Source organism: Podarcis bocagei (genome assembly GCF_964188305.1).
Source record: "Podarcis bocagei genome assembly, chromosome: 12".
Classification (NCBI taxonomy): domain Eukaryota; kingdom Metazoa; phylum Chordata; class Lepidosauria; order Squamata; family Lacertidae; genus Podarcis; species Podarcis bocagei.
In genome coordinates this window covers 49,666,342-49,684,969 of record NC_138137.1, presented here as the reverse complement: position 1 = coordinate 49,684,969, position 18,628 = coordinate 49,666,342, and the positions used below count along the sequence as shown (strand labels likewise).

The following is an 18,628-nucleotide window of genomic DNA, read 5'->3' as shown; positions in this document are numbered from 1 at the left end:
GCTTCGCAAGACGAATTTCCCTATGGGCTTGCTTCGCAAGACGAAAGCCCATAGGGAAATCTCCGGGGACCTGTTTTAAATTGCTGGCGGTCGGGAGCAAAGACTTTCGCCCACAGCCGGCCTTCAGAAGAGGTCCTGGACCTCTTCTGAAGGCTGGCGGGGGGCAAAAGTCTTTGCTCCCCCCCCCGCCTGCCTTCCCAGGAGAGCGGAGACTTCTCCGCTGCCCCAGGCGATCTTAAAATGCTGGCGGGCGGGAGCGAAGCGTTCGCTGGACCCCCAGCATTTTAAAATCTCCCCGGGACAGCGGAGGCTTCGCTCCCGCCCGCCAGCATTTTAAAATCGCCCCGGGACAGCAGGGGCTTTTAAAATGCTGGCGGTCGGCAGCAAAGCCCTCCTGTCCCCGGAGCTTGCGGGGCGGAGGTGGGAAGAAGGGCTTTTCTTCCCACCGCCAGCCTTCAGAAGAGGTCGGGGGACAGACTGTCCCCGGACCTGGTCTGAAGGCGGTTTCCCTAGGAACGCATTAATTGATTTTCAATGCATTCCTATGGGAAACCGTGCTTCGCAAGACGAAAAACTCGCAAGAAGAAAAAACTTGCGGAACGAATTAATTTCGTCTTGCGAGGCACCACTGTAATAATAATAAGAGGGACGACGAAGAGGAGCCAACCCATTTACTCCCTGAAAGCAGAAAACTAGCCGTAGTTAATAAGTTAAGTTAGGTAATAGATAGATAGATAGATGATAGATGATAGATAGATAGATAGATAGATAGATAGATAGATAGATAGATAGATAGATGATAGATAGATATGGAAACCGAAGTCTCCCCTAGTTATGAACACGAGAGAACTGTGTGGGCGGGAGGGGGCGCTGCGCAAGGCCCGCCAACTGGCAGTTGGGGCTGGAACGTTCCGTGCGGAGCGAACCCGCCTCGCGCCACGGCACGTCGCGAGCGCGCCCTTCGGACACCCGTCCCCGTCCCTCCCCCTCCCCGCGGGAAGCGCCACCTCACCCAACCCCTGTTCCCGCCCTGTCAGCGCGCGAGCTGTCAGTTGAGGGCGGGCGAGTGGTGTGTCCCCGACGTCATATGGGCCGCCTGCCTCCCATTGGCTGGAGCGGCCTCACCAGACTGAAATGTTGTTCTCGGGGCTACCCAGGAAAGCTCCCTGTCGGCTTCCCCCCGCCCCTTCGGCCGCCGCCGCCGCCGCCGCCGATACAGTCGTCAGCGCCGCGGCGCCCCCTCCCGCGGAGAGAGGCGAGGGAGGGCTCTGGCGCGGCCGGCCCTGCGGCTGCGGGTAGGTCGGCTGCGAGTAACGTGACTTCGGGGCTCACCGCTTTATAAGCCTTTCAGCCAGGCGCTGGTGGCGCGCGAGAAGGGAGGGACCTGTGCGGCTGAGGGAGACGGAGCCCGGCTGAGCAGGTAGGCAGGCGGGCGGGCAGAAGCGAGGGGTAGGGGAAAGGGGCGGCGGGGGGGGCTTCCACCCCCACCTGCCCGCTTCATGGAGGCGGGTGCCTTGAGGACCGTAAGTCCCCGGCACGGAGCCTCCCTATAGAGGGGGAGTCTATCTCCGGGTGGTAGGTGCTGACGGGGTCGGGCAAGCAATGGGGGAAGAGGAGGTTATGGCGGGGATGGGGGAAGGAGAGAAATGGCTGCGGCCTTCGCCCCTCCTTGGTGGTCTTCTCACCGGGGAGCGCGGGTGGCGGCGTTGGGGATCAAAGCTTTGCTCCTCCAGCCCCTTTGCTGCGTTTTCGCCCCTGCCCCTGCCCCTGCAGGAGGAGGGATACCCAACAAGTAGGAGACGCGAGCACGCAGCCCTATCTCTCGCCCCCTCCCGCATTTGTTCTCTGTGCCTTGCACAAAAAGAAAGGCAGGCGCCCTTTTGCAGTGAAATAATCGGCGGTCATCTAGCCTGGCCGCTGCTGGAGGAGGGCGACGGTGGAAAATGCTCCCCTCGTTTTGATCCCGTCTAGGCGGATCCTCGAAGCAGTAGTGAGCCCCAGATATAGCTGTGTGGAAGATAAAAGCTTGCCAGCACCTTCCCCACCTTGGTTGGTTGCAACAGGCATATCCTATGAAGGTGTTATGTATCTGTAGGAGCCGGGGAAAGGCAGGGTGGGTTTTGGAGTACTTGCACACACAAATCATCACAGAGACAGCAAACTTGGCAAAAGGCCTGGGATGGCCACGTGTCATGTATGATTTAATTGAGATTCCTGCATTGCAGAAGATTGGATTAGATGACCCTCCCTCAGGGTCCCTTCCAGCTCTACAATTCTATGATTCTGTTCTTTGTCTGTTTCCTTGGAAGCAGCTGTCACGGACTTGTGGGTCTTTCTTTTAAGTATGCATGCATAGGATTGTAATTTTTAGAGATGGAAGGGATGTGTGAATCTTCAGCACTTGGGAGTTTTGACCCTGTTGTCATTATTTTACAGGTGAAGATCTAAGAGTTCTCCAGAAAGAATGGGTAGCGGGTACTTAAGTCCTCCCCAAGTGTTTTCAATAAATGGGGATGGAAGATCTAAATAGATACTTGAAAAACCTAACACAAGGGTAGAGGACAGATCATAGAGCAACTATCAGTTGCTCCTGATAGGCATTCAATACTCCTAGCTTTCTGAAAGGCTAGTTTCTCTCTGGTGAAATCTTCCCAGGAATGAAAACAGTCTAGGAATGCTTGCACTTTTGGTTTGGGTTGCACCCAGCTCTCATATGTGGGAAAGAGAATTGTCAGGCTATTGATTCTAGAGAAAAATTGGACCTGTTGCCCTCCAGCAGTAGGAGATCCCTGGAAGCAGTACAATTCAAGTAATCCCTCCCAGGGCAGGCGACTGTAGCAGAAATAACGTTAGCTTCAGGTGGATAAAGATTAATATCCAGTTGATAAAACTTTTCACTAAAATAATTTCCAGGGGCAGGCATGTTAGTCAGCTGCAGCAACAACAGCAGTCTTTTGACATCTTAAAGACTAACATATTTTATAATAAAACTTTAGTCTTTAAGGTGTAGCAAAACTGCTTTCTTTTAAAAGAAGGCAGTATTGGAAGCCGCTGCCCAAACACCAAAAAGAAGATCCTAGCAAGTTTCAATAGGCACGTGGACGTCTAACAGACTACCTATACTGCTGTTAAGACGTCCACGTGCCTCTTGGAACTTGCTAGGATCTTCTTTTTGGTGTTTGGGCAGCGGCTTCCAACCTTTAACAAAGGTTTTCCCAGATCAGGGCATTGTCTTCATATTGTGTCTATACAAATAACAAGGGCTGCTTGTAGCTTTGTATAAATTGCTATGCAAGCAATAGGTTTTTATAAAGCAAAATGTGTTATTTTGATCATCTAGCATGTCTAGTTTTACAACATCAGAATGGATTCTGGATCGTGTATGTAATGAATGCTCTTTTGAGGCACTTCAAAGTTTTCTCTCTTCTGAATTGGAAGGGCCAACTCACTGGAGATGTTAGTAATCTGCTGGAGGGGGAAAATGAAATTGTGAACTCTTTAGCTATTAGACCAAGCCATTGAAAATCTGTATTATAAGTACTGATTAACTATCCCACGTCACTGATGCTGGGACAGCTTGGTGTTACTCTCTTAATATGTATAAGAATCTAAAGGATCACAGCGGGTGGCGCTGTGGGTAAAAGCCTCAGTGCCTAGGGCTTGCCGATCGAAAGGTCGGCGGTTCGAATCCCCGCGGCAGGGTGCGCTCCCGCTGCTCGGTCCCAGCGCCTGCCAACCTAGCAGTTCGAAAGCACCCCTGGGTGCAAGTAGATAAATAGGTACCGCTTACCAGCGGGAAGGTAAACAGCGTTCCGTGTGCTGCGCTGGCTCGCCAGATGCAGCTTTGTCACGCTGGCCACGTGACCCGGAAGTGTCTCCGGACAGCGCTGGCCCATGGCCGATAGAGTGAGATGGGCGCACAAACCCCAGAGTCTGTCAAGACTGGCCCGTTCGGGCAGGGGTACCTTTACCTTTACCTTTAAGCATCACTGTATTGTATGGCAATTGACAACTTCATGTGCAATGTCTGAAAACATGCTATTATATGCTTGTTTATAATTTTGTCATGATGTAGGGGCATGTTTAAAGCTCTAGGTAGATATTCCTACCCTTCCTTTTAAGAAGCTGAAGGTAGTGCACATGGTCCCCTGTCCCATTCTCATTTTATCATTGAAACAGCCTTATGTGATAGGGTGGACTGTGAGAGGGTGACTGGCCTAAGGTCACACTTTGAGCTTCATGGCTGAGTGGGGATTTGAACCTGTTTTTCCTCAGTCTGGTCAAGCGCTCCAGCCATTACATATACTGTTGCTTAGAATGAGAATGTTTTGCAATAGTAATAGTAATGGCAAGCGATATAGCATTTTCGGTGTTCAGAATGACAGTTGCATACATTATGAGAACAATCCTTACAACAATCCTGCATGGTAAACAAGCATTATCCCAACATCATGGGATGAGAATTGAGAGTTCTTTCCTTAAGGTCACTTTGTGAATCATGACTGAGATATCACTTAAATGAATGACCTCCTAGGTTGCAACTCATTCTCTTAGCTACTATGCTATATTAACTACAGTGTATCCTATCCATCAGTGGAGTATTACCCGTATTCAAAAATTGTCTTGGGCTTCCACACCTCTCATGGAAGTGAACTCTTTAACTATTCTCTAGTGTCCAAAGCAAGGCTATAAAATATTCTTACTTCCTAAAGTACTGATGATGACCATAGGATTGTTGGATTTTCTTCATATGTTTTTCTGACCCTGACTTCTCATTTGTAAAGAAAATTCCTATATCTCATGGTAGACAAGTACAACCCATTAGTAGTTACACGGATAAAGCACATGGCATACTTGATGGCTGGCTTTGCAGCCTAATGTTGGCACTAATAACTTCTTGATGCCCCTTTCAGAAATCTCATGGAGAAGCCTGTGTCCAGAACAGAAGATCATACCTGGAGTTGTTCCTGTACTGCCAGGAGAAGGCAGAGAACCCCCTTAGGTGGAAGTGCCACAGGGCTGGCAGCCAAAGTGGGCGAAATGTTGAGCTCGTCTGTCTCGAGTTCTCCTCTAAAACTAGTGAGCCACAGCATGCGGAACCCAAGCAGCTCAAACCTTGGCAGTGGCACCAGCAGCAGTTTGAACTTGAGCAGGGACGTAGTGCAACGGAGCCTGGTGCTCTTTGTCGTTGGCACTTTCCTCGCCCTGGTGTTGAACTTGCTGCAGATCCAGAGGAACGTAACACTCTTCCCCGAGGAGGTCATTTCTACAATCTTCTCCTCTGCTTGGTGGGTGCCCCCTTGCTGTGGAACAGCAGCAGGTAAGTCACCGGACTAAACTTTAGTTGTTTGGGAATCGTTGTGGAAAGAAGGCATTGGCAGTTCTAGACATTGGATTGTATTTTGTCGCTGGGTGGTATTTGAGACCCACAACTTGCTGGGGTTTGCTTCTTGAGTCTGCTGCACTCTTTTCAGGATTGGCCATGACTTAAGAGTCTGCATGCTTTGTTAATGCCATCTAGCTGCTGAGCAAATTGAGAGAACAATCGGATTAAGCAGAAGCATGTTGTCGTCTAGGAAAGAGCAGGGATGTATAGCAGGTTACTTCGTGGGCTGATGCTGCTTTAAGAATTGGCACTGTGGTTAGCCCTGGAATTAGGGAAGAGTTTCCTCCAAGCTATTGTCTGTCAAAGTTTTAGCAGAGGAGCTTGCGTGACTCATCACCACTCTCTGCCTTATGATTGGTTCCCTTTTGAAACTGGTGAGTCGCATGTTCTCGCTCCTATTGGTTGCCTGCCTGAACATGCCACATACTTGAATCAAAAACAAGGAAGTCACATGTTACGGCAGCAGAGGATGGGAAGTGAAGCTTGGCTAGCTGCCTGTTCTGAGAGCAGCTGCAGCAGCTTCATTTGCCAGCAGAAATGTAAGGGGATTTCCTCCTGCACCGCCCCCCTGCAAAAGCTGTAGCATACCTAGGACAAAACGCTTAGTTAAAATAGAAATCTATTTTGTTATATAAAGAAGCAGAACAAATAGCTGAATGTTAAACAACTCCTGCTGCTTAACTACACAGTGGATTCAAATGGCACTATAGGGGAGCATTAAAACACAGCTGTAGAATGTTGCAATGCTTGGCAGAAATGTTTGAAGTGTAAACATGAATCTTTATGTTGGTAAAACTTTTGAAGAGAGCAACACAGAAAAGAGACGAAGGAGAAAAGCCTAAATTTATCAAGCTACCCCAAAAATTCATCATGTCATGGATGCTTTAGCTGAGATTCCTGCATTGCAGGGCGTTGGACTAGATGACCCTTGGGGTCCCTTCCAACTCTGCAGTTCTGTGATTTTTAACCCAATCTCAGAACCATACTGGCTACTGCCATTCCTTTTGATTACTGTCTGAATTCGAGATGTTATTTTCTGGCAACATAAAATTTATTTTCAAAGAAGTTTCTGCAGTACAAAAAAGAGCTCTTGCCAGTGCAGGGTGGCACCTGCCCCTTTGGCTGCAGGTGTTTCCCTAGAGCAGGATATATATGTATGTGTTTCTCAAAACGGGTGGCTTCAGTTTTAGCGACCTCTCTGCATCATGAGTAAAGCAGTGAACTTCAGATATGCTACACAGAAACAGCCAGTGTTTGTCCCATAGTAATGTGTGCCCCCTGAAATGAAACAAAACCAAGTTCTAGCCCAGGTGTCGCCAACCTAAGGCCCATGGGCTGGAAGTGGCCCACGGAGGCCATTTAGCCAGCCCACGAGCCGGCCCCGAACCAAGCCACCCGCTCAGCGAGCCCCCATGTGCTGCGCTAAACTAGCGCAACGCGGGGACTATTCTGAGGCACCAGAAATCGCTTCTGCGCAGGCTTGATATTCGGCGTCTGGGCATGCGCAGATGTGATTTCTGGCGCCGCAGACATGCACAGACGTGATTTTCGCCATCACACTGTGCCGGTCCGGCCCATGGAGGATCTCCGCAGGAGTGATCCAGCCCATGCCCGGTAAGCCTTGCCGACCCCTGTTCCAGCCTGTATATTAACTGCTGTCACTCAGAGGCCAGTTGAAATGGACTTAACCTTTTAATATACAGTGGTACCTCGGGTTACATACACTTCAGGTTACAGACGCTTCAGGTTACAGACTCCACTAACCCAGAAATAGTACCTCGGGTTAAGGACCTTGCTTCAGGATGAGAACAGAAATTGTGCTCCGGCAGTGCGGTGGCAGCAGAAGGCCCCATTAGCTAAAGTGGTGCTTCAGGTTAAGAACAGTTTCAGGTTAAGAACGGACCTCCGGAACAAATTAAGTTCTTAACCCGAGGTACCACTGTACTCCTGTTGTTGTAACTAAACATGTAGAGCAATAGTTCTGTCTGGCATTAAGAGTTTCCAGCCCAGCATCAGTTGGCCATGTTGATAAGGAAACTCTTCATACTGGGGAAAAACACTGTGGGAAAATAGCTTTATGTGTGGCAGTGAGTGGGAACCAAGTCACCAGATGAGGCTATTTAAGCAGCTGCTGTGTGTGTTGGCAGCTTACCAGGTAGTATTGGGCTCCAACTTCCATCAGCTTTACTCAGCATGGCCAGTGATCAAGGATGTTGGGAGGTGGAGTTGATCAACATTTGGAGGGCCACACAGTAGGCACCCCTGGTGTACACTGTCCTGTAACAATCTGAATGATTGGAAGCAACTTATGCTAATAAAAACTGGCTGGTTGCTCTAGAATGCATTCTTCAGTGGTGCCTACAGCCAATAGTTTACCTGTTAACTAGCAAAAGTGCTGTGGAAGTCAAATGCCTGAACTTTGAATTTTTAAAAAATTCAGTAGTACTTAAATGTGTTCCATGTGGATATATTTTTCAGAGGAAGGGAGGATGTGTGTGAAATATCTCTAATAAAAAGTTAGAAGAAATTTGGGCTCTTGGTCTAGGCAGCTAATTCTTACTGTTAAAATATTGATTCTGCTTCTACCTGAGGCTTACATTTTCTACCAAGGAACAGAAACAAACTTGTTTTTAATATAAGCAGTGTAGTATATACAGGAAGAAATGAGTTCCTTTTGTAACTTTAAGATTCATACATGTTCCACCATAGTCCCACATCTTGAAGCATAACATAAGAATATGTGAAACACTATACAATTTGTGAAATATCATTAGCAGACACAACAGTAGGGAAAATGGGTTCTAGTCTGCATAAGACTTTGGCATGTGCTGAATAGATTTATATTTACAACAGCTTGGATATTAAAACTGTATGAACAATTTCTTCTTTTTCTTTTACAGCTGTTATTGGCCTGCTGTATCCCTGCATTGACAGTCATCTTGGTGAGCCTCACAAATTCAAGCGAGAATGGGCCAGTGTTATGCGGTGTATAGCAGTCTTTGTCGGCATTAACCATGCAAGTGCTGTATCCTTAGAATGATGTGATTAATGTCCATATCTGGTGTAATTATAATGGAATTTATTTTTAAGGTTTTTGTCAGTCTATACTTGACCAACTTCAACTGAAATGTGGAGAAATTCAGCATGAATGTGGAGAAATGACTGCGTTTTGAAATCCTTATTTCTGGACTTGTGCCTCTAGAATAGTCACTTGAAATGGATTGTGTGTCTCACAGCAACATCCTGTACTAGGAAATGCTTTGAAGGATTGGGGATAAGGCTTCTTGGACTGGCACAAAGAAACCACTTGTCTGCCTATAGCGAGACAAGGGCTTGATAGTGGCAAGTAGGACATTGCTGATTGTATCAGCTGCATTTGCTGTTCTTAGGGCTGCAGCTGCTGTTAACACAAATTTCTCCGCTAAGGTAGCTAAAAGGTCCTGAGGATTGGGGTGGTTTATAAGACACATACAAAGTTAGTAGTGCTGTGAGTAAAAGGAGATTTAAAATAAAAGAGCAGGTGGTAGCCAACTAAATTTTACTCAGAGTAGACCCATTGAGTAATCCTTTCCATTAGTTACTCAGATGAGACCGTATGTTAATTGTGTCCATTAATTTCAAGTGGGTTTACTCAGAGTAAAACTTAGTTTGCTACAGCCCAGCCTGTTTAGCAGAATAACAGATCTGGGATGTTGGGATAGAATTAGATTATGTCACAGACTCCACTCAATCGGTGGTCTGAAATTTTCACACACACAAATCCTCACTTGTTAGTAGAGTTGAGTAGGGTACATGCATGAATATGTAGCATTTGCCTTTTTCTCAAATAAAGCTTGTTAGTGTTTTTGCACTAGCTTCTCCTTCAGATATGTCCCAGGAGTTCACTTTGAATTTCATTACAAGAAAATTAGCACCTTATTTGAAGAGGCACTAATTTACTTGCAATGGTCCTCGTTATATCTTGGAAGAAGCTGTGGGGAAAATTGTCCTCTGCAGGCTAATGGTACCCATTTGCTACTTTTGACCCTTGCTTGAAGTGATTTTTGCATTTGTATACTGCATATACAGGTATACATGTACAAAAGAGGAATGTATGCAACACAAGAGACAAATAAAATGTGAAAGGGGTGATGGTGTAGACACCATCTAACAGCACTGAAGCAGAAAACTAAATCTGGCTGTGTCTGAAGATTGTTATGATGAGCAAGAAGAAACTTGTCAGACTTCAAGGCTGCAGAATTTCCCTTAACTTTCTTCTCAGAAATTGGATTTTGCAAACAATATCCAACTCTCTTTGACCCTGGCAGCTTTGTCACTGGGTCTCTGGTGGACATTTGATCGTTCAAGAAGTGGTCTTGGTCTTGGAATTACAATAGCTTTTGTAGCTACTCTGATTACACAGTTCCTTGTCTATAATGGAGTTTATCAGTAAGTATCCCATCTTGTGACTTTAAATTGTCTAACTATTTTAAAGTAAAAATTAGTTAAATTTGACTTGCATTCTTAAGCAAAAGGTGTGTGCCCACTCTGCTGCTAAAAAATGAGAGTTATAAGCCACTCTGTCTTAATGATAGTGTGCTGCTGCCTTGTACAAGATTACAATGTCTTTATGCTAAGTGGTTGGGTCACTTTAAGCTTGATTCTAGGTGTGTTCCATTGAGAAAATAGGAAAGAGACTTTTGTGCAGAGAAGACATGAATTGTTCAATTTCTATCCCTCTAAGCATTCTGTAAGCTTTCCCTATTTACACAGCATGAGACGTTTAATCCCTTTCACCACCCCTGTGGTAATAATACAGGATGTGACTGTACAAATAGAACTGTATCTTCTACAATCAGATATTTAATTCTGCTGACAAAATGTAAAATGGCAATATCGAAATTCACAGAACTACCACTTGTTCCAGCATAGCTAAGTGTTCATATTAAAAGACAAACCTTGTTGCACAGATATTAGAACTGCAGGCATGTCTCACTTTCTTATATCTTTCTTTAGGTATACATCCCCAGATTTCCTTTACATCCGGTCTTGGTTACCATGCATATTTTTCTCGGGAGGTGTGACTGTAGGAAACATAGGACGGCAGCTAGCTATGGTAATTATCATACAACCTGTGTTTAGCTGTTTTTAAAAGGGAAATTAAGTTGATGAGTGTTAAACCTGTATGCAGGACATGTTATTTGGTGACTAATAAGAGTAACTGGTACTTTACGAGGGCGTGACCTACGTAACCTGAAGTACATCATCCTAGCCTTGGTCTTTTGGGTGCATGGGAACCAACTCCAGGGGACCATGGATGTTTGAGCACCCACAATAATATAATTGTGGGGACCTGGCACCCACAATGTCAGTGAGAAAAGGTGGCAGCAGTGCTGCCTCCAAGAGAGAAGCAGTTCAGTTCCACCCTCCGTAGCAGCCAGCAAGGCTCCCCCAGTGGGGGAAGCTCAGGAGCGAAGGCAGAGTCTCTCTGCCTCCAAGTCCGAGCCCCTCCCCACAGAAAAGGGTGCCTTGCTGGCTGCAGAGGAGGAGGAAGAGGAGCTGTCCCCTGCCACAATGTGGATGTGCAATGTCACACACACACCTGCACATAGTGCTCGCGACATCACATTCACTACATGCAGGTGTGTGCGTATGACATTGCACATCCACGTTGTGGTGGCAGGTACCCAGATATCTGGCTCCCATATCCTTACTCCAGAGGCATACAGTAACAAAAGGCAAATGTCAGGGAGGGCAGTGATGGTAAGTCTCTTCCCCATTCTCCTGGAAGTCCGAACTGCTAGTGCAGGTTTAGCTTGTTTACAAGAATGCAGCTAAGTTTCAGTGTAATGTTAAACATTAAACTGCAATAACACTTTTGGTTTTGACCACAGGGTGTTCCTGAGAAGCCTCACAGTGACTAAATATTTGGATCTGCACTGAAGGCAGGCGAAGATCAGTTCTTGAATCTGAACTAGAATTTTTTTCTTCTTGAATAACCTGCGTGAGCTTCCTGCGCAAATGACTGGTGAAAAGATGCTTATTCACCTTAGAGCGGCCAAGAGGCTACCTTGATGTTTTTTCCTAGAAGCCTCTGGGTTTGACTGTTCTGTGGGAGAAGTCAGTACAGACATAATGCATAGCAAGTCCATGCTTGGTGGCCATTCTCCCAAGTGCTAGGTTCCTGTTGGAAGTCATTGAACCAGCTGCCATATTTCAAAGCCTTGAAACAAAACTTATAATTACAAGCTTTGTACAAGTGCCCAAAGAAAGTTGGTTGGTGCTGAAAGGTGGAGTACATGGATGGGTTTAATAGGAATAGTATTTATCAAAATGTCCTTTTAACATAGGGTTGCCTTAAAATGAAGGCGATTAGAGTAAAAGGTACAATCCTTCAGATGTTGTACGAAGGAATAATAACTATAGGCACAAATCACAGTTCCCTTGGAAAACATTCTTCGCTTTCTCCACTGAAATAAAGGAGAGACGTGTAAGGAACTCTACCTATTTCAGTGTGCTTTGCACAGGAGTACTTATCCAAAGTGCTTTGATTTGTGGTTTTTGAAAACCTGTTCTCCTTGGAAGTGGGAAGCAAACTATCTTGCAGACAGAAAAGCAATAGGTCTGTCAGCTGCTTATCAAACTGATAGCGTGGTCCCTTACCACTTCCCTGCTATTGGATACACACAGCCAAAATTGATTTTTGCTCAGTAATGTATGTCACTGCAACTCTGTTGGGCAGGCCCTCAAGTGACTTTACTGATAAGCCTGTCCTCGGAGTGTTACACCAGCCTAAGAGGAGGGCATTCCTATGTGATTCCTGTTAAACTATATGGCAACTGGACTAGTTTCAGGGCCCAAGCAGTAGAGGCCATGACAGGTGCAGAGCAGGCCAACAGTGTTACTTAAGGCTTCTCTTAAATGATTTTTGCTTTACAGTGTGTTTTGGAGCAGATCACTGCTTAGTGTTCGTTTTTTGCAACCCTATAGAACTTGCAATCTGTGATTGCCTTGTAAGGAAGAGTGCTTGTCACTACAATACACATTGGATGTTTCTTAGTAGTTTCATGGTGAGCACAATATTCATTCAAATAATATAGACAACAGCTGACCTAATGTAAAGTGCAATGTACAGTTGAGAGAAATCTGAGCCTTGTTGTCTCCTCTTTAGTATTTCTTGGTGATATTGAAGAAGAGTTTTGAACTCATTTCAATGCTGCATGGAGGCAAAAATCAGCAATAATTTATCTAGTAATGCTAGTTTGTATCGTCTACTAAACCCTGGTCTTAAAAGAAATACTCCAGTCTTGTAGATATGGTGTACAACTGGAACTCTTTCTGACTATTTTTCTGTAATAGGCAGTTAGACGTTCTTCTGTTTTAGCTTCTTGCGGCTTCTTATTTGTTTAGGTTCTAAACTGAGTCTAAAAAAAACCTTCCTCCAGTTTATGTTCAAGGAAACCTCCTCAAAAGCAGTGTTTCTCAAACTGCTTGAACTCTGGTCTCTTTCTTAATTTTCTGCACCTTCCAGGTCCCCCATCCTACTGATAGCCCTTGGATCTTTGGTATGTGGGTGCACAGAATCCTTGTACACAGCAATATAGATGCATCTTGTTGCTGTGATTCTAAGGTTCTGTGATTGGGGTAGTAATGCTGACTTTTGAAATGACTAAACATTATTGGACTCCCTCCAAAAACCAGGCATCTGGTGAGGAGCTGTCTCTGTTCCAAAACTCCCATATATTGCCTACTATGTGGTAGCGTCCATGGTTACCATAGCAGTTGAGGTGACTGCCACACTATGCTCTGTTGCTGGGAGGAAAGTGGTTCTATCTGCTGCAATATATTTTCCCCACTCTGGAATTCCTACCACCTCTGGTGTGTTGTGCCTTCTCAGGAGCATAGTTTGAGAATCATTGTCCAAAAACTCTAGGGATGCTTAGAAATTAACTTCAGGGGCTTATGGGTTTGTAAAAGCCTACTGCAAAGGAAAGGCAAGATTTTCAAGCTCTGAAATTCTTCTCCTGATGGGATTAAAATCCAAGCTAGAGGAGGATTGTTTTCATATTTCCACTAGCCCTTACAGTGCAGCATTCCTCCAGAGAGCTACACCTTTCATAGTCCCCTTGCACACTGCAATCAGATATACAAGATGACAGAAGGAGAGAGGTAAGGGAACAACTTTCCCATCTCGTTGCACACAGGAGTTCATTTCAGATCATCTTGTAGGTGAGCTAAGGAGTGCTCATTCAACTCTATCTGAAATATTTTTGGAAAATGCTAAAAAATGTTTGTGGTTTCTTTGTTCTTAAAGGGGAGATAGGGAAGACTTGAAGCAGTAAGGTACAAACTACACTGAAGGACTTTTATTACAGTCTGTGATATTACTGAATAATAAATTGCAGCCTTTATTGGTTTTTAAAAGGTTTGGGAAAACCCTTTCTTTACCAATCTAAATAGTCCAATAATGTTTCTCAAGTGAATATACCCACGTGAAAATGTATCTGCAAGACAAAAGCCACCGTATTCTCTAAGTTTAGTTTGAAATACAGTGGCACAGGAGGCAAATAACTACTTTTCCATGTCAACACCTTAGTACCCCATGTAACTAAAGAGGACAATTGTAACTGTAAATATGTAATCATGAAATCAATAAGTATTTTATTTGTAAATTGGTGTTTTGACAAGACAGCCAAAATATACACTAGAAGTTCAATCTTGCCAATACTTGTAAGTATCTGAACCAAAGTGATCAGAATTTGTGTTATATGGAAAAATATGTGTTGGGGGAGAATTGCACTATTCTGGGTTGGAATCCTTTGATTCTCAGACTCGGTAGTTTTTTTCAACAATGTGTGTGAGTGGTGGTTTTTTTAAAAAAAATTAAAGGTTTCAAACAACCATTTCTGTCTCTTGTTTACTTAGATATGATAATCCTTTTGAATGACAGCAATGAATTATCTGACTGGGGAAAGTGCTAAAACCTTAAATAACTTGTCTCAAACACTTCATTTTAACTGCCTTTTCAGCTATCTAATGGCATGCTCTACATCTTTATCCAAACTGAGGCAGTTTAGTTATGTACAAATTTCTTACTCAGATGCCCAAGGACAGTCTTTCTATCTCGTATTGGCATCTAACTTGTGTACAGTGGTACCTCGGTTTAAGAACAGTCCTGTTTACAAACAATTTGGTTTACAAACTCCGCAAATCTGGAAGTATTGTCGAGGAAGAGTCCATGGAGGCTATCTTCCTTATGGAAGCAAGCTGCGTGTCTCACCAGGCTAAATAATCCAGTGGTCTGGTCTGGCTGCCAGTTATCTGCCTAAATAGCATCTTTCTGAATTAGCTATTCTCGCCGCATCAGCTAGGAGCACCATACTGCCATTACTTAAGGAGGCCTGGCTTTCTTGAACAACTAGGAAGAAAACTCACTTTCCACCGCTGTTGGAAAGAAGTTTTATATTCAAGTGCTGATGGAGGCCAGTGGACACAAGAAGGCAAACATAGGTAACTGAGTTTGAACATATACACACTAGCTATGGCAACAAATGATGCTGTAGACCAGGAATAGAAAAGACTATAGCCTTCCTAACTGAATGCTTTAAGGAAACAGTAGGCCAAGCCCAGATGTCCTAACCAATACCAATCTCCAGTGGGAGGAACCTGTGGCCTTCCAGTTGTAGGACTGCTGTTACAATTTCTGATCATTGGCTCTGCTGCCAGGGGCTGCTTGAAGATGTAGTCCAGCAATATCTAGACGATTGTGTCCCTGAGAAAAAACCAGCCTTAAGCAGGTGTGGATCTGATTCTTTCTAGCCTGTCCGTCTTGGTTTTGTCAAATACTTTTTACACCCTGAAAAGCATTTGTTGTTTATGAAGTTCACAACTGGTGTGTTTATGAACTTAAAAACCTTAGCCAACATACAGAGCTTTGTCCTTGAACAACCCAACAAAATGTATTCTGGCCTCAGTGCTGTTATCTCATTCCCATTCTGAAGAATATTGTAATAGCCCGTGGATATCATAATAGCAGGTTGCCCCTTCTGACTGAGCAACTGAAATGGTATGCCCTGCAGTTTCTTATATTTGCCTGTAGGGTTAACTTGATAAAATGAAGGGAAACCTTTTGTCATGATCATTCTAATGTTTCTTCAGCTTGCAAGAGCTCCCTCTGGTGACTAATTGAGTCCATGTCAGCTTGAAACATCTACAGAGAGTTTGATCCCTGCAAAAGTTCTTCATTCCCAAAATATAAAGGGAATGCTTGCTTTAACACAGTTAACCATGCAGAGTCCTTTTCAATCTTTCTAGGCTTCCTGTTTAATGTAAAGCTTTCTCCATAATTGCCATTCTAGAAAATGCTTAACCTGTTGGATTCTTGTCTCCCACATAGCTGTTTGAAACAGAGAAAGTGCAGTAAAGAAGGGGAAATGGCAGTTCATTAGGATCCTAGGGCTTCCTGTCACCTGGTGCCCAAAAATACTCATACAAAATCTGTCTTCTGCAAAGCACACAATGCTAATCCCTTTATTTTTCAACCAAATGGCTCAGACAAAAACATACTATCATGAAAACCTCAAGTATGAATAGCTTTTCTCCCCTCTCTCCCTCTCTCTCTCTCTCTCTCTATCTCTCAGGACCACCAAACTACTAAAATGTCAATGTTTACAATAAAACATGAAATGAAGGGGGGGGGGGATTCCTAGCTGTATATAACCTAATACTTATGTAGCACCCTGCTTGTGGTTAACGCTTAGCTGGAATGAAATATTCAACGCAGCAACAGAGAAATTAAATAATAATTTATTTGTCAGACAAATAAATAAGAGGCACAGTGGTATATGGTTACCAAGCTCTGGCCTGCCTCCTGCCATTATGGCCAGCCCTTATATTTCCTTAATCCACCCCCCTTTGCTCCTCCTGTGGCTGCCTCTGTTCAATCAGCCTGCTTGAATTTCCTATTGGCTGATTGCTATAACCAATTTTAAGATACACTCATATCCTCCTGTCCTTATATGGAACACAAAGAGCTATATATTGTTACATCTATAAATGACAAATAAGTAGTAATATATCTTACATGTGTCTCAACAAGGAATCTTAATTACCAGCTCACCTCTTGCCTTCCTTGCCCTATTGCCTTCTAAAACAAATGGTTAATAATTTTAAAATTTTATCTTGAACAGATGTCAGAGACCTTGGGTTCACATAAACATTGAAAGATCTCCTTCATTTGAAGGTTTCTAAACAAATGTCTGACAACTAATATATCAGGATGGCGTCTCTTGTCTAGGAGGAAAACACTGTCAAGGTTCTCTAAAAATAGCTGGCCTTCTTGCCTGGCATGAAACATTTGAAAATCTAAGCCCATTTAATTTAGGAACCTGATCAAGATATAAGCCAATATATGCCTTGATTAAAAATGCAGTCTATATTCAGATGCCACATTCCCCCCTTTCAAGCTCAAGGACCTTGGTACCAAGCGTCCTTGATAGCTTGATCTGCATCATATTCCTAAGGTAAAGCTGTGTATAGGGCCATGATATGAGGTAGAGTTTCATTCGAAATCATCTTGCTAATTGTACTTCTAAAACATGAAATGATACATGGCATCATACATAAAACCATTACCACTACTGTCAAGAAAAACAAGCAAGACAATAATATCCCTTTGAGTCCTGTGACATTAGGTAACCATCCCATATCCCATCCTTCCCTTGTTTGTACTGGGACATGTGCTATACTCTCCATCTTTGTGGCCAACACATGGATTGCCTCACCATTATCAGAAATGTTAAAGCAACAGGCATTCCCTGTCAAGTTCAAGACTCCACATAGGCCTCCCTGCTTGGCAAGTACATAATCCATTCCCATTTTCAGCTGCAAAATGCGGCTCTACTTTCATCCAACTGTTGTGCAATAAGTCTCAAACTCTGGGCCGTTACATTGGTTACAAGTTCCACTACTGCTTGCAATCAAATTATTCTGTTTAGATTATAAATAGGATCCCGTGCCCCTTGTATGAGCTCACCAGGATTCCAGGAGGCAGGATCATAATAGGCTATAATGCGCTCTGGTGGCCAATCATCAGTACCGCTCCAACTTTGGGTACTTCCTCCTGCTATATGAGAAATATCAGCGTTTCTTCGTGTTCGCTTAGCTGAACTAGTGGGCATAATCCACATTGGTGGTAATACCCATCCCAGGAAACAAGTCCCACTTCATTTGGAAGGGAGTTTCTTGTATGCCCATTCTCCACATATCCACCACAACCATCGGGTCTGAGGGTTTTGGTATGTGGAGTGCATAAGGCGAAATATCAAAAGAGGTAGAGAGTTCACAGTGCAGTATGTTAGATTGCCTTTCTCTGTCACAGTTATGTTCCATACCACTTTCCATGCATGAATAAAAGGGGTTGCACAGGGCAAGGTATTCCGAGTTCGATAGGTAGTACCGTTTGCCCAGGTATGACTATTCTTAATCCCAAGTATAGTGGCAATGAGAAGAGCCTATCATGGTAGAATCAGCTGCATCTGATGATTTATGTACACAGAATTCCCCTTGTACAGGTATAACTCGTAATGTTTAGTTGAGTTCCATCCGGGGAAATTCTGTACTTCTGTTTGGTGTGGCATTTCGCTTACCATACCAATAGCATTTAATGGTATCGGTAATAAGGGCATACCTCCCTCTGAATCATCTGGCCCAAGAGAGCAAACAAGGCAATTAGTCCTATTTGCAACATTGGCTTACCATTTCAGCTAAACCTACCCACATATTGTGGTCATAGCGGAATCCATATTTAGCAAATTTGGTCAGATTCAAGGACCCTTCCCCTTCCCAAGGGATCAGGATTAATAATAAAATCATGTTGATGTCTAGCATATGCATTCCTTCCACAAAAGATTACCTTATTGTGATAGCATAAAAATATTAGCCCCTATATAATTCCCCCAGTGACAGAAATGGGGAACCACCAAGACCAAAACATATATCCCAAGGATCCCCAATGTGTAATATCTCTGATAATTGTTCCACAAGGGGGCAGTCAATCAATTGTATAAGAGAATCTTCCCTTTCTCAGTCGCTGGTTCAGACGCTCCTCAAGCTTCAGGCGTGCGCAGGTCAGCCAGCTTCCAGGGTGTGGCTGCAGCAGGCCGGTCGTCTAATGTTGCCCGTGACCTAGCCCGTTCCCCGTAGGGCTAGATACAGGGGTTTTTGGAGAGAGTCAGTTTTTAAAGGATTAGAGGGGTCACCTTT

General features: G+C 44.2%; 1 protein-coding gene and 1 long non-coding RNA gene across 3 annotated transcripts in view; one reads left to right on the top strand and one right to left on the bottom strand.

Moving 5' to 3' along the window:
- Positions 1-1,119: 1,119 nt before the first annotated feature.
- INSIG1 (insulin induced gene 1) lies at positions 1,120-14,268 on the top strand. Of its 2 annotated transcripts, none has more exons than XM_081163898.1 (6): positions 1,120-1,295; positions 4,914-5,320; positions 8,287-8,411; positions 9,648-9,814; positions 10,382-10,481; positions 11,260-14,268. In XM_081163898.1, exons 1-6 carry the CDS (start codon positions 1,135-1,137, stop codon positions 11,287-11,289), a joined length of 990 nt encoding a protein of 329 aa, XP_081020024.1. In that variant the 5' UTR covers positions 1,120-1,134; the 3' UTR covers positions 11,290-14,268. The 2 variants fall into 2 exon arrangements, with proteins under 2 accessions (XP_081020024.1, XP_081020025.1); XM_081163899.1 differs by having other exon boundaries at positions 1,289-1,420.
- A 544-nt stretch (positions 14,269-14,812) lies between these two features.
- The window catches only part of LOC308569778, a 94,827-nt gene continuing 91,011 nt past the window's right edge, over positions 14,813-18,628 (bottom strand). The window contains exon 2 of the long non-coding RNA XR_014000844.1: positions 14,813-15,137. This is a non-coding gene — a long non-coding RNA (uncharacterized lncRNA). The remainder of the gene's footprint in view (positions 15,138-18,628) is intronic.

Excerpts from the sequence above, each read along its gene's own strand:
- INSIG1 (XM_081163898.1), top strand. The coding sequence starts at position 1,135 with ATGTTGTTCTCGGGGCTACCCAGGAAAGCTCCCTGTCGGCTTCCCCCC. Across the intron at positions 8,412-9,647 it reads GCATTAACCATGCAAGTGCT|AAATTGGATTTTGCAAACAA; the intron begins GTATCCTTAGAA and ends CTTTCTTCTCAG. Across the intron at positions 10,482-11,259 it reads TAGGACGGCAGCTAGCTATG|GGTGTTCCTGAGAAGCCTCA; the intron begins GTAATTATCATA and ends TTTTGACCACAG.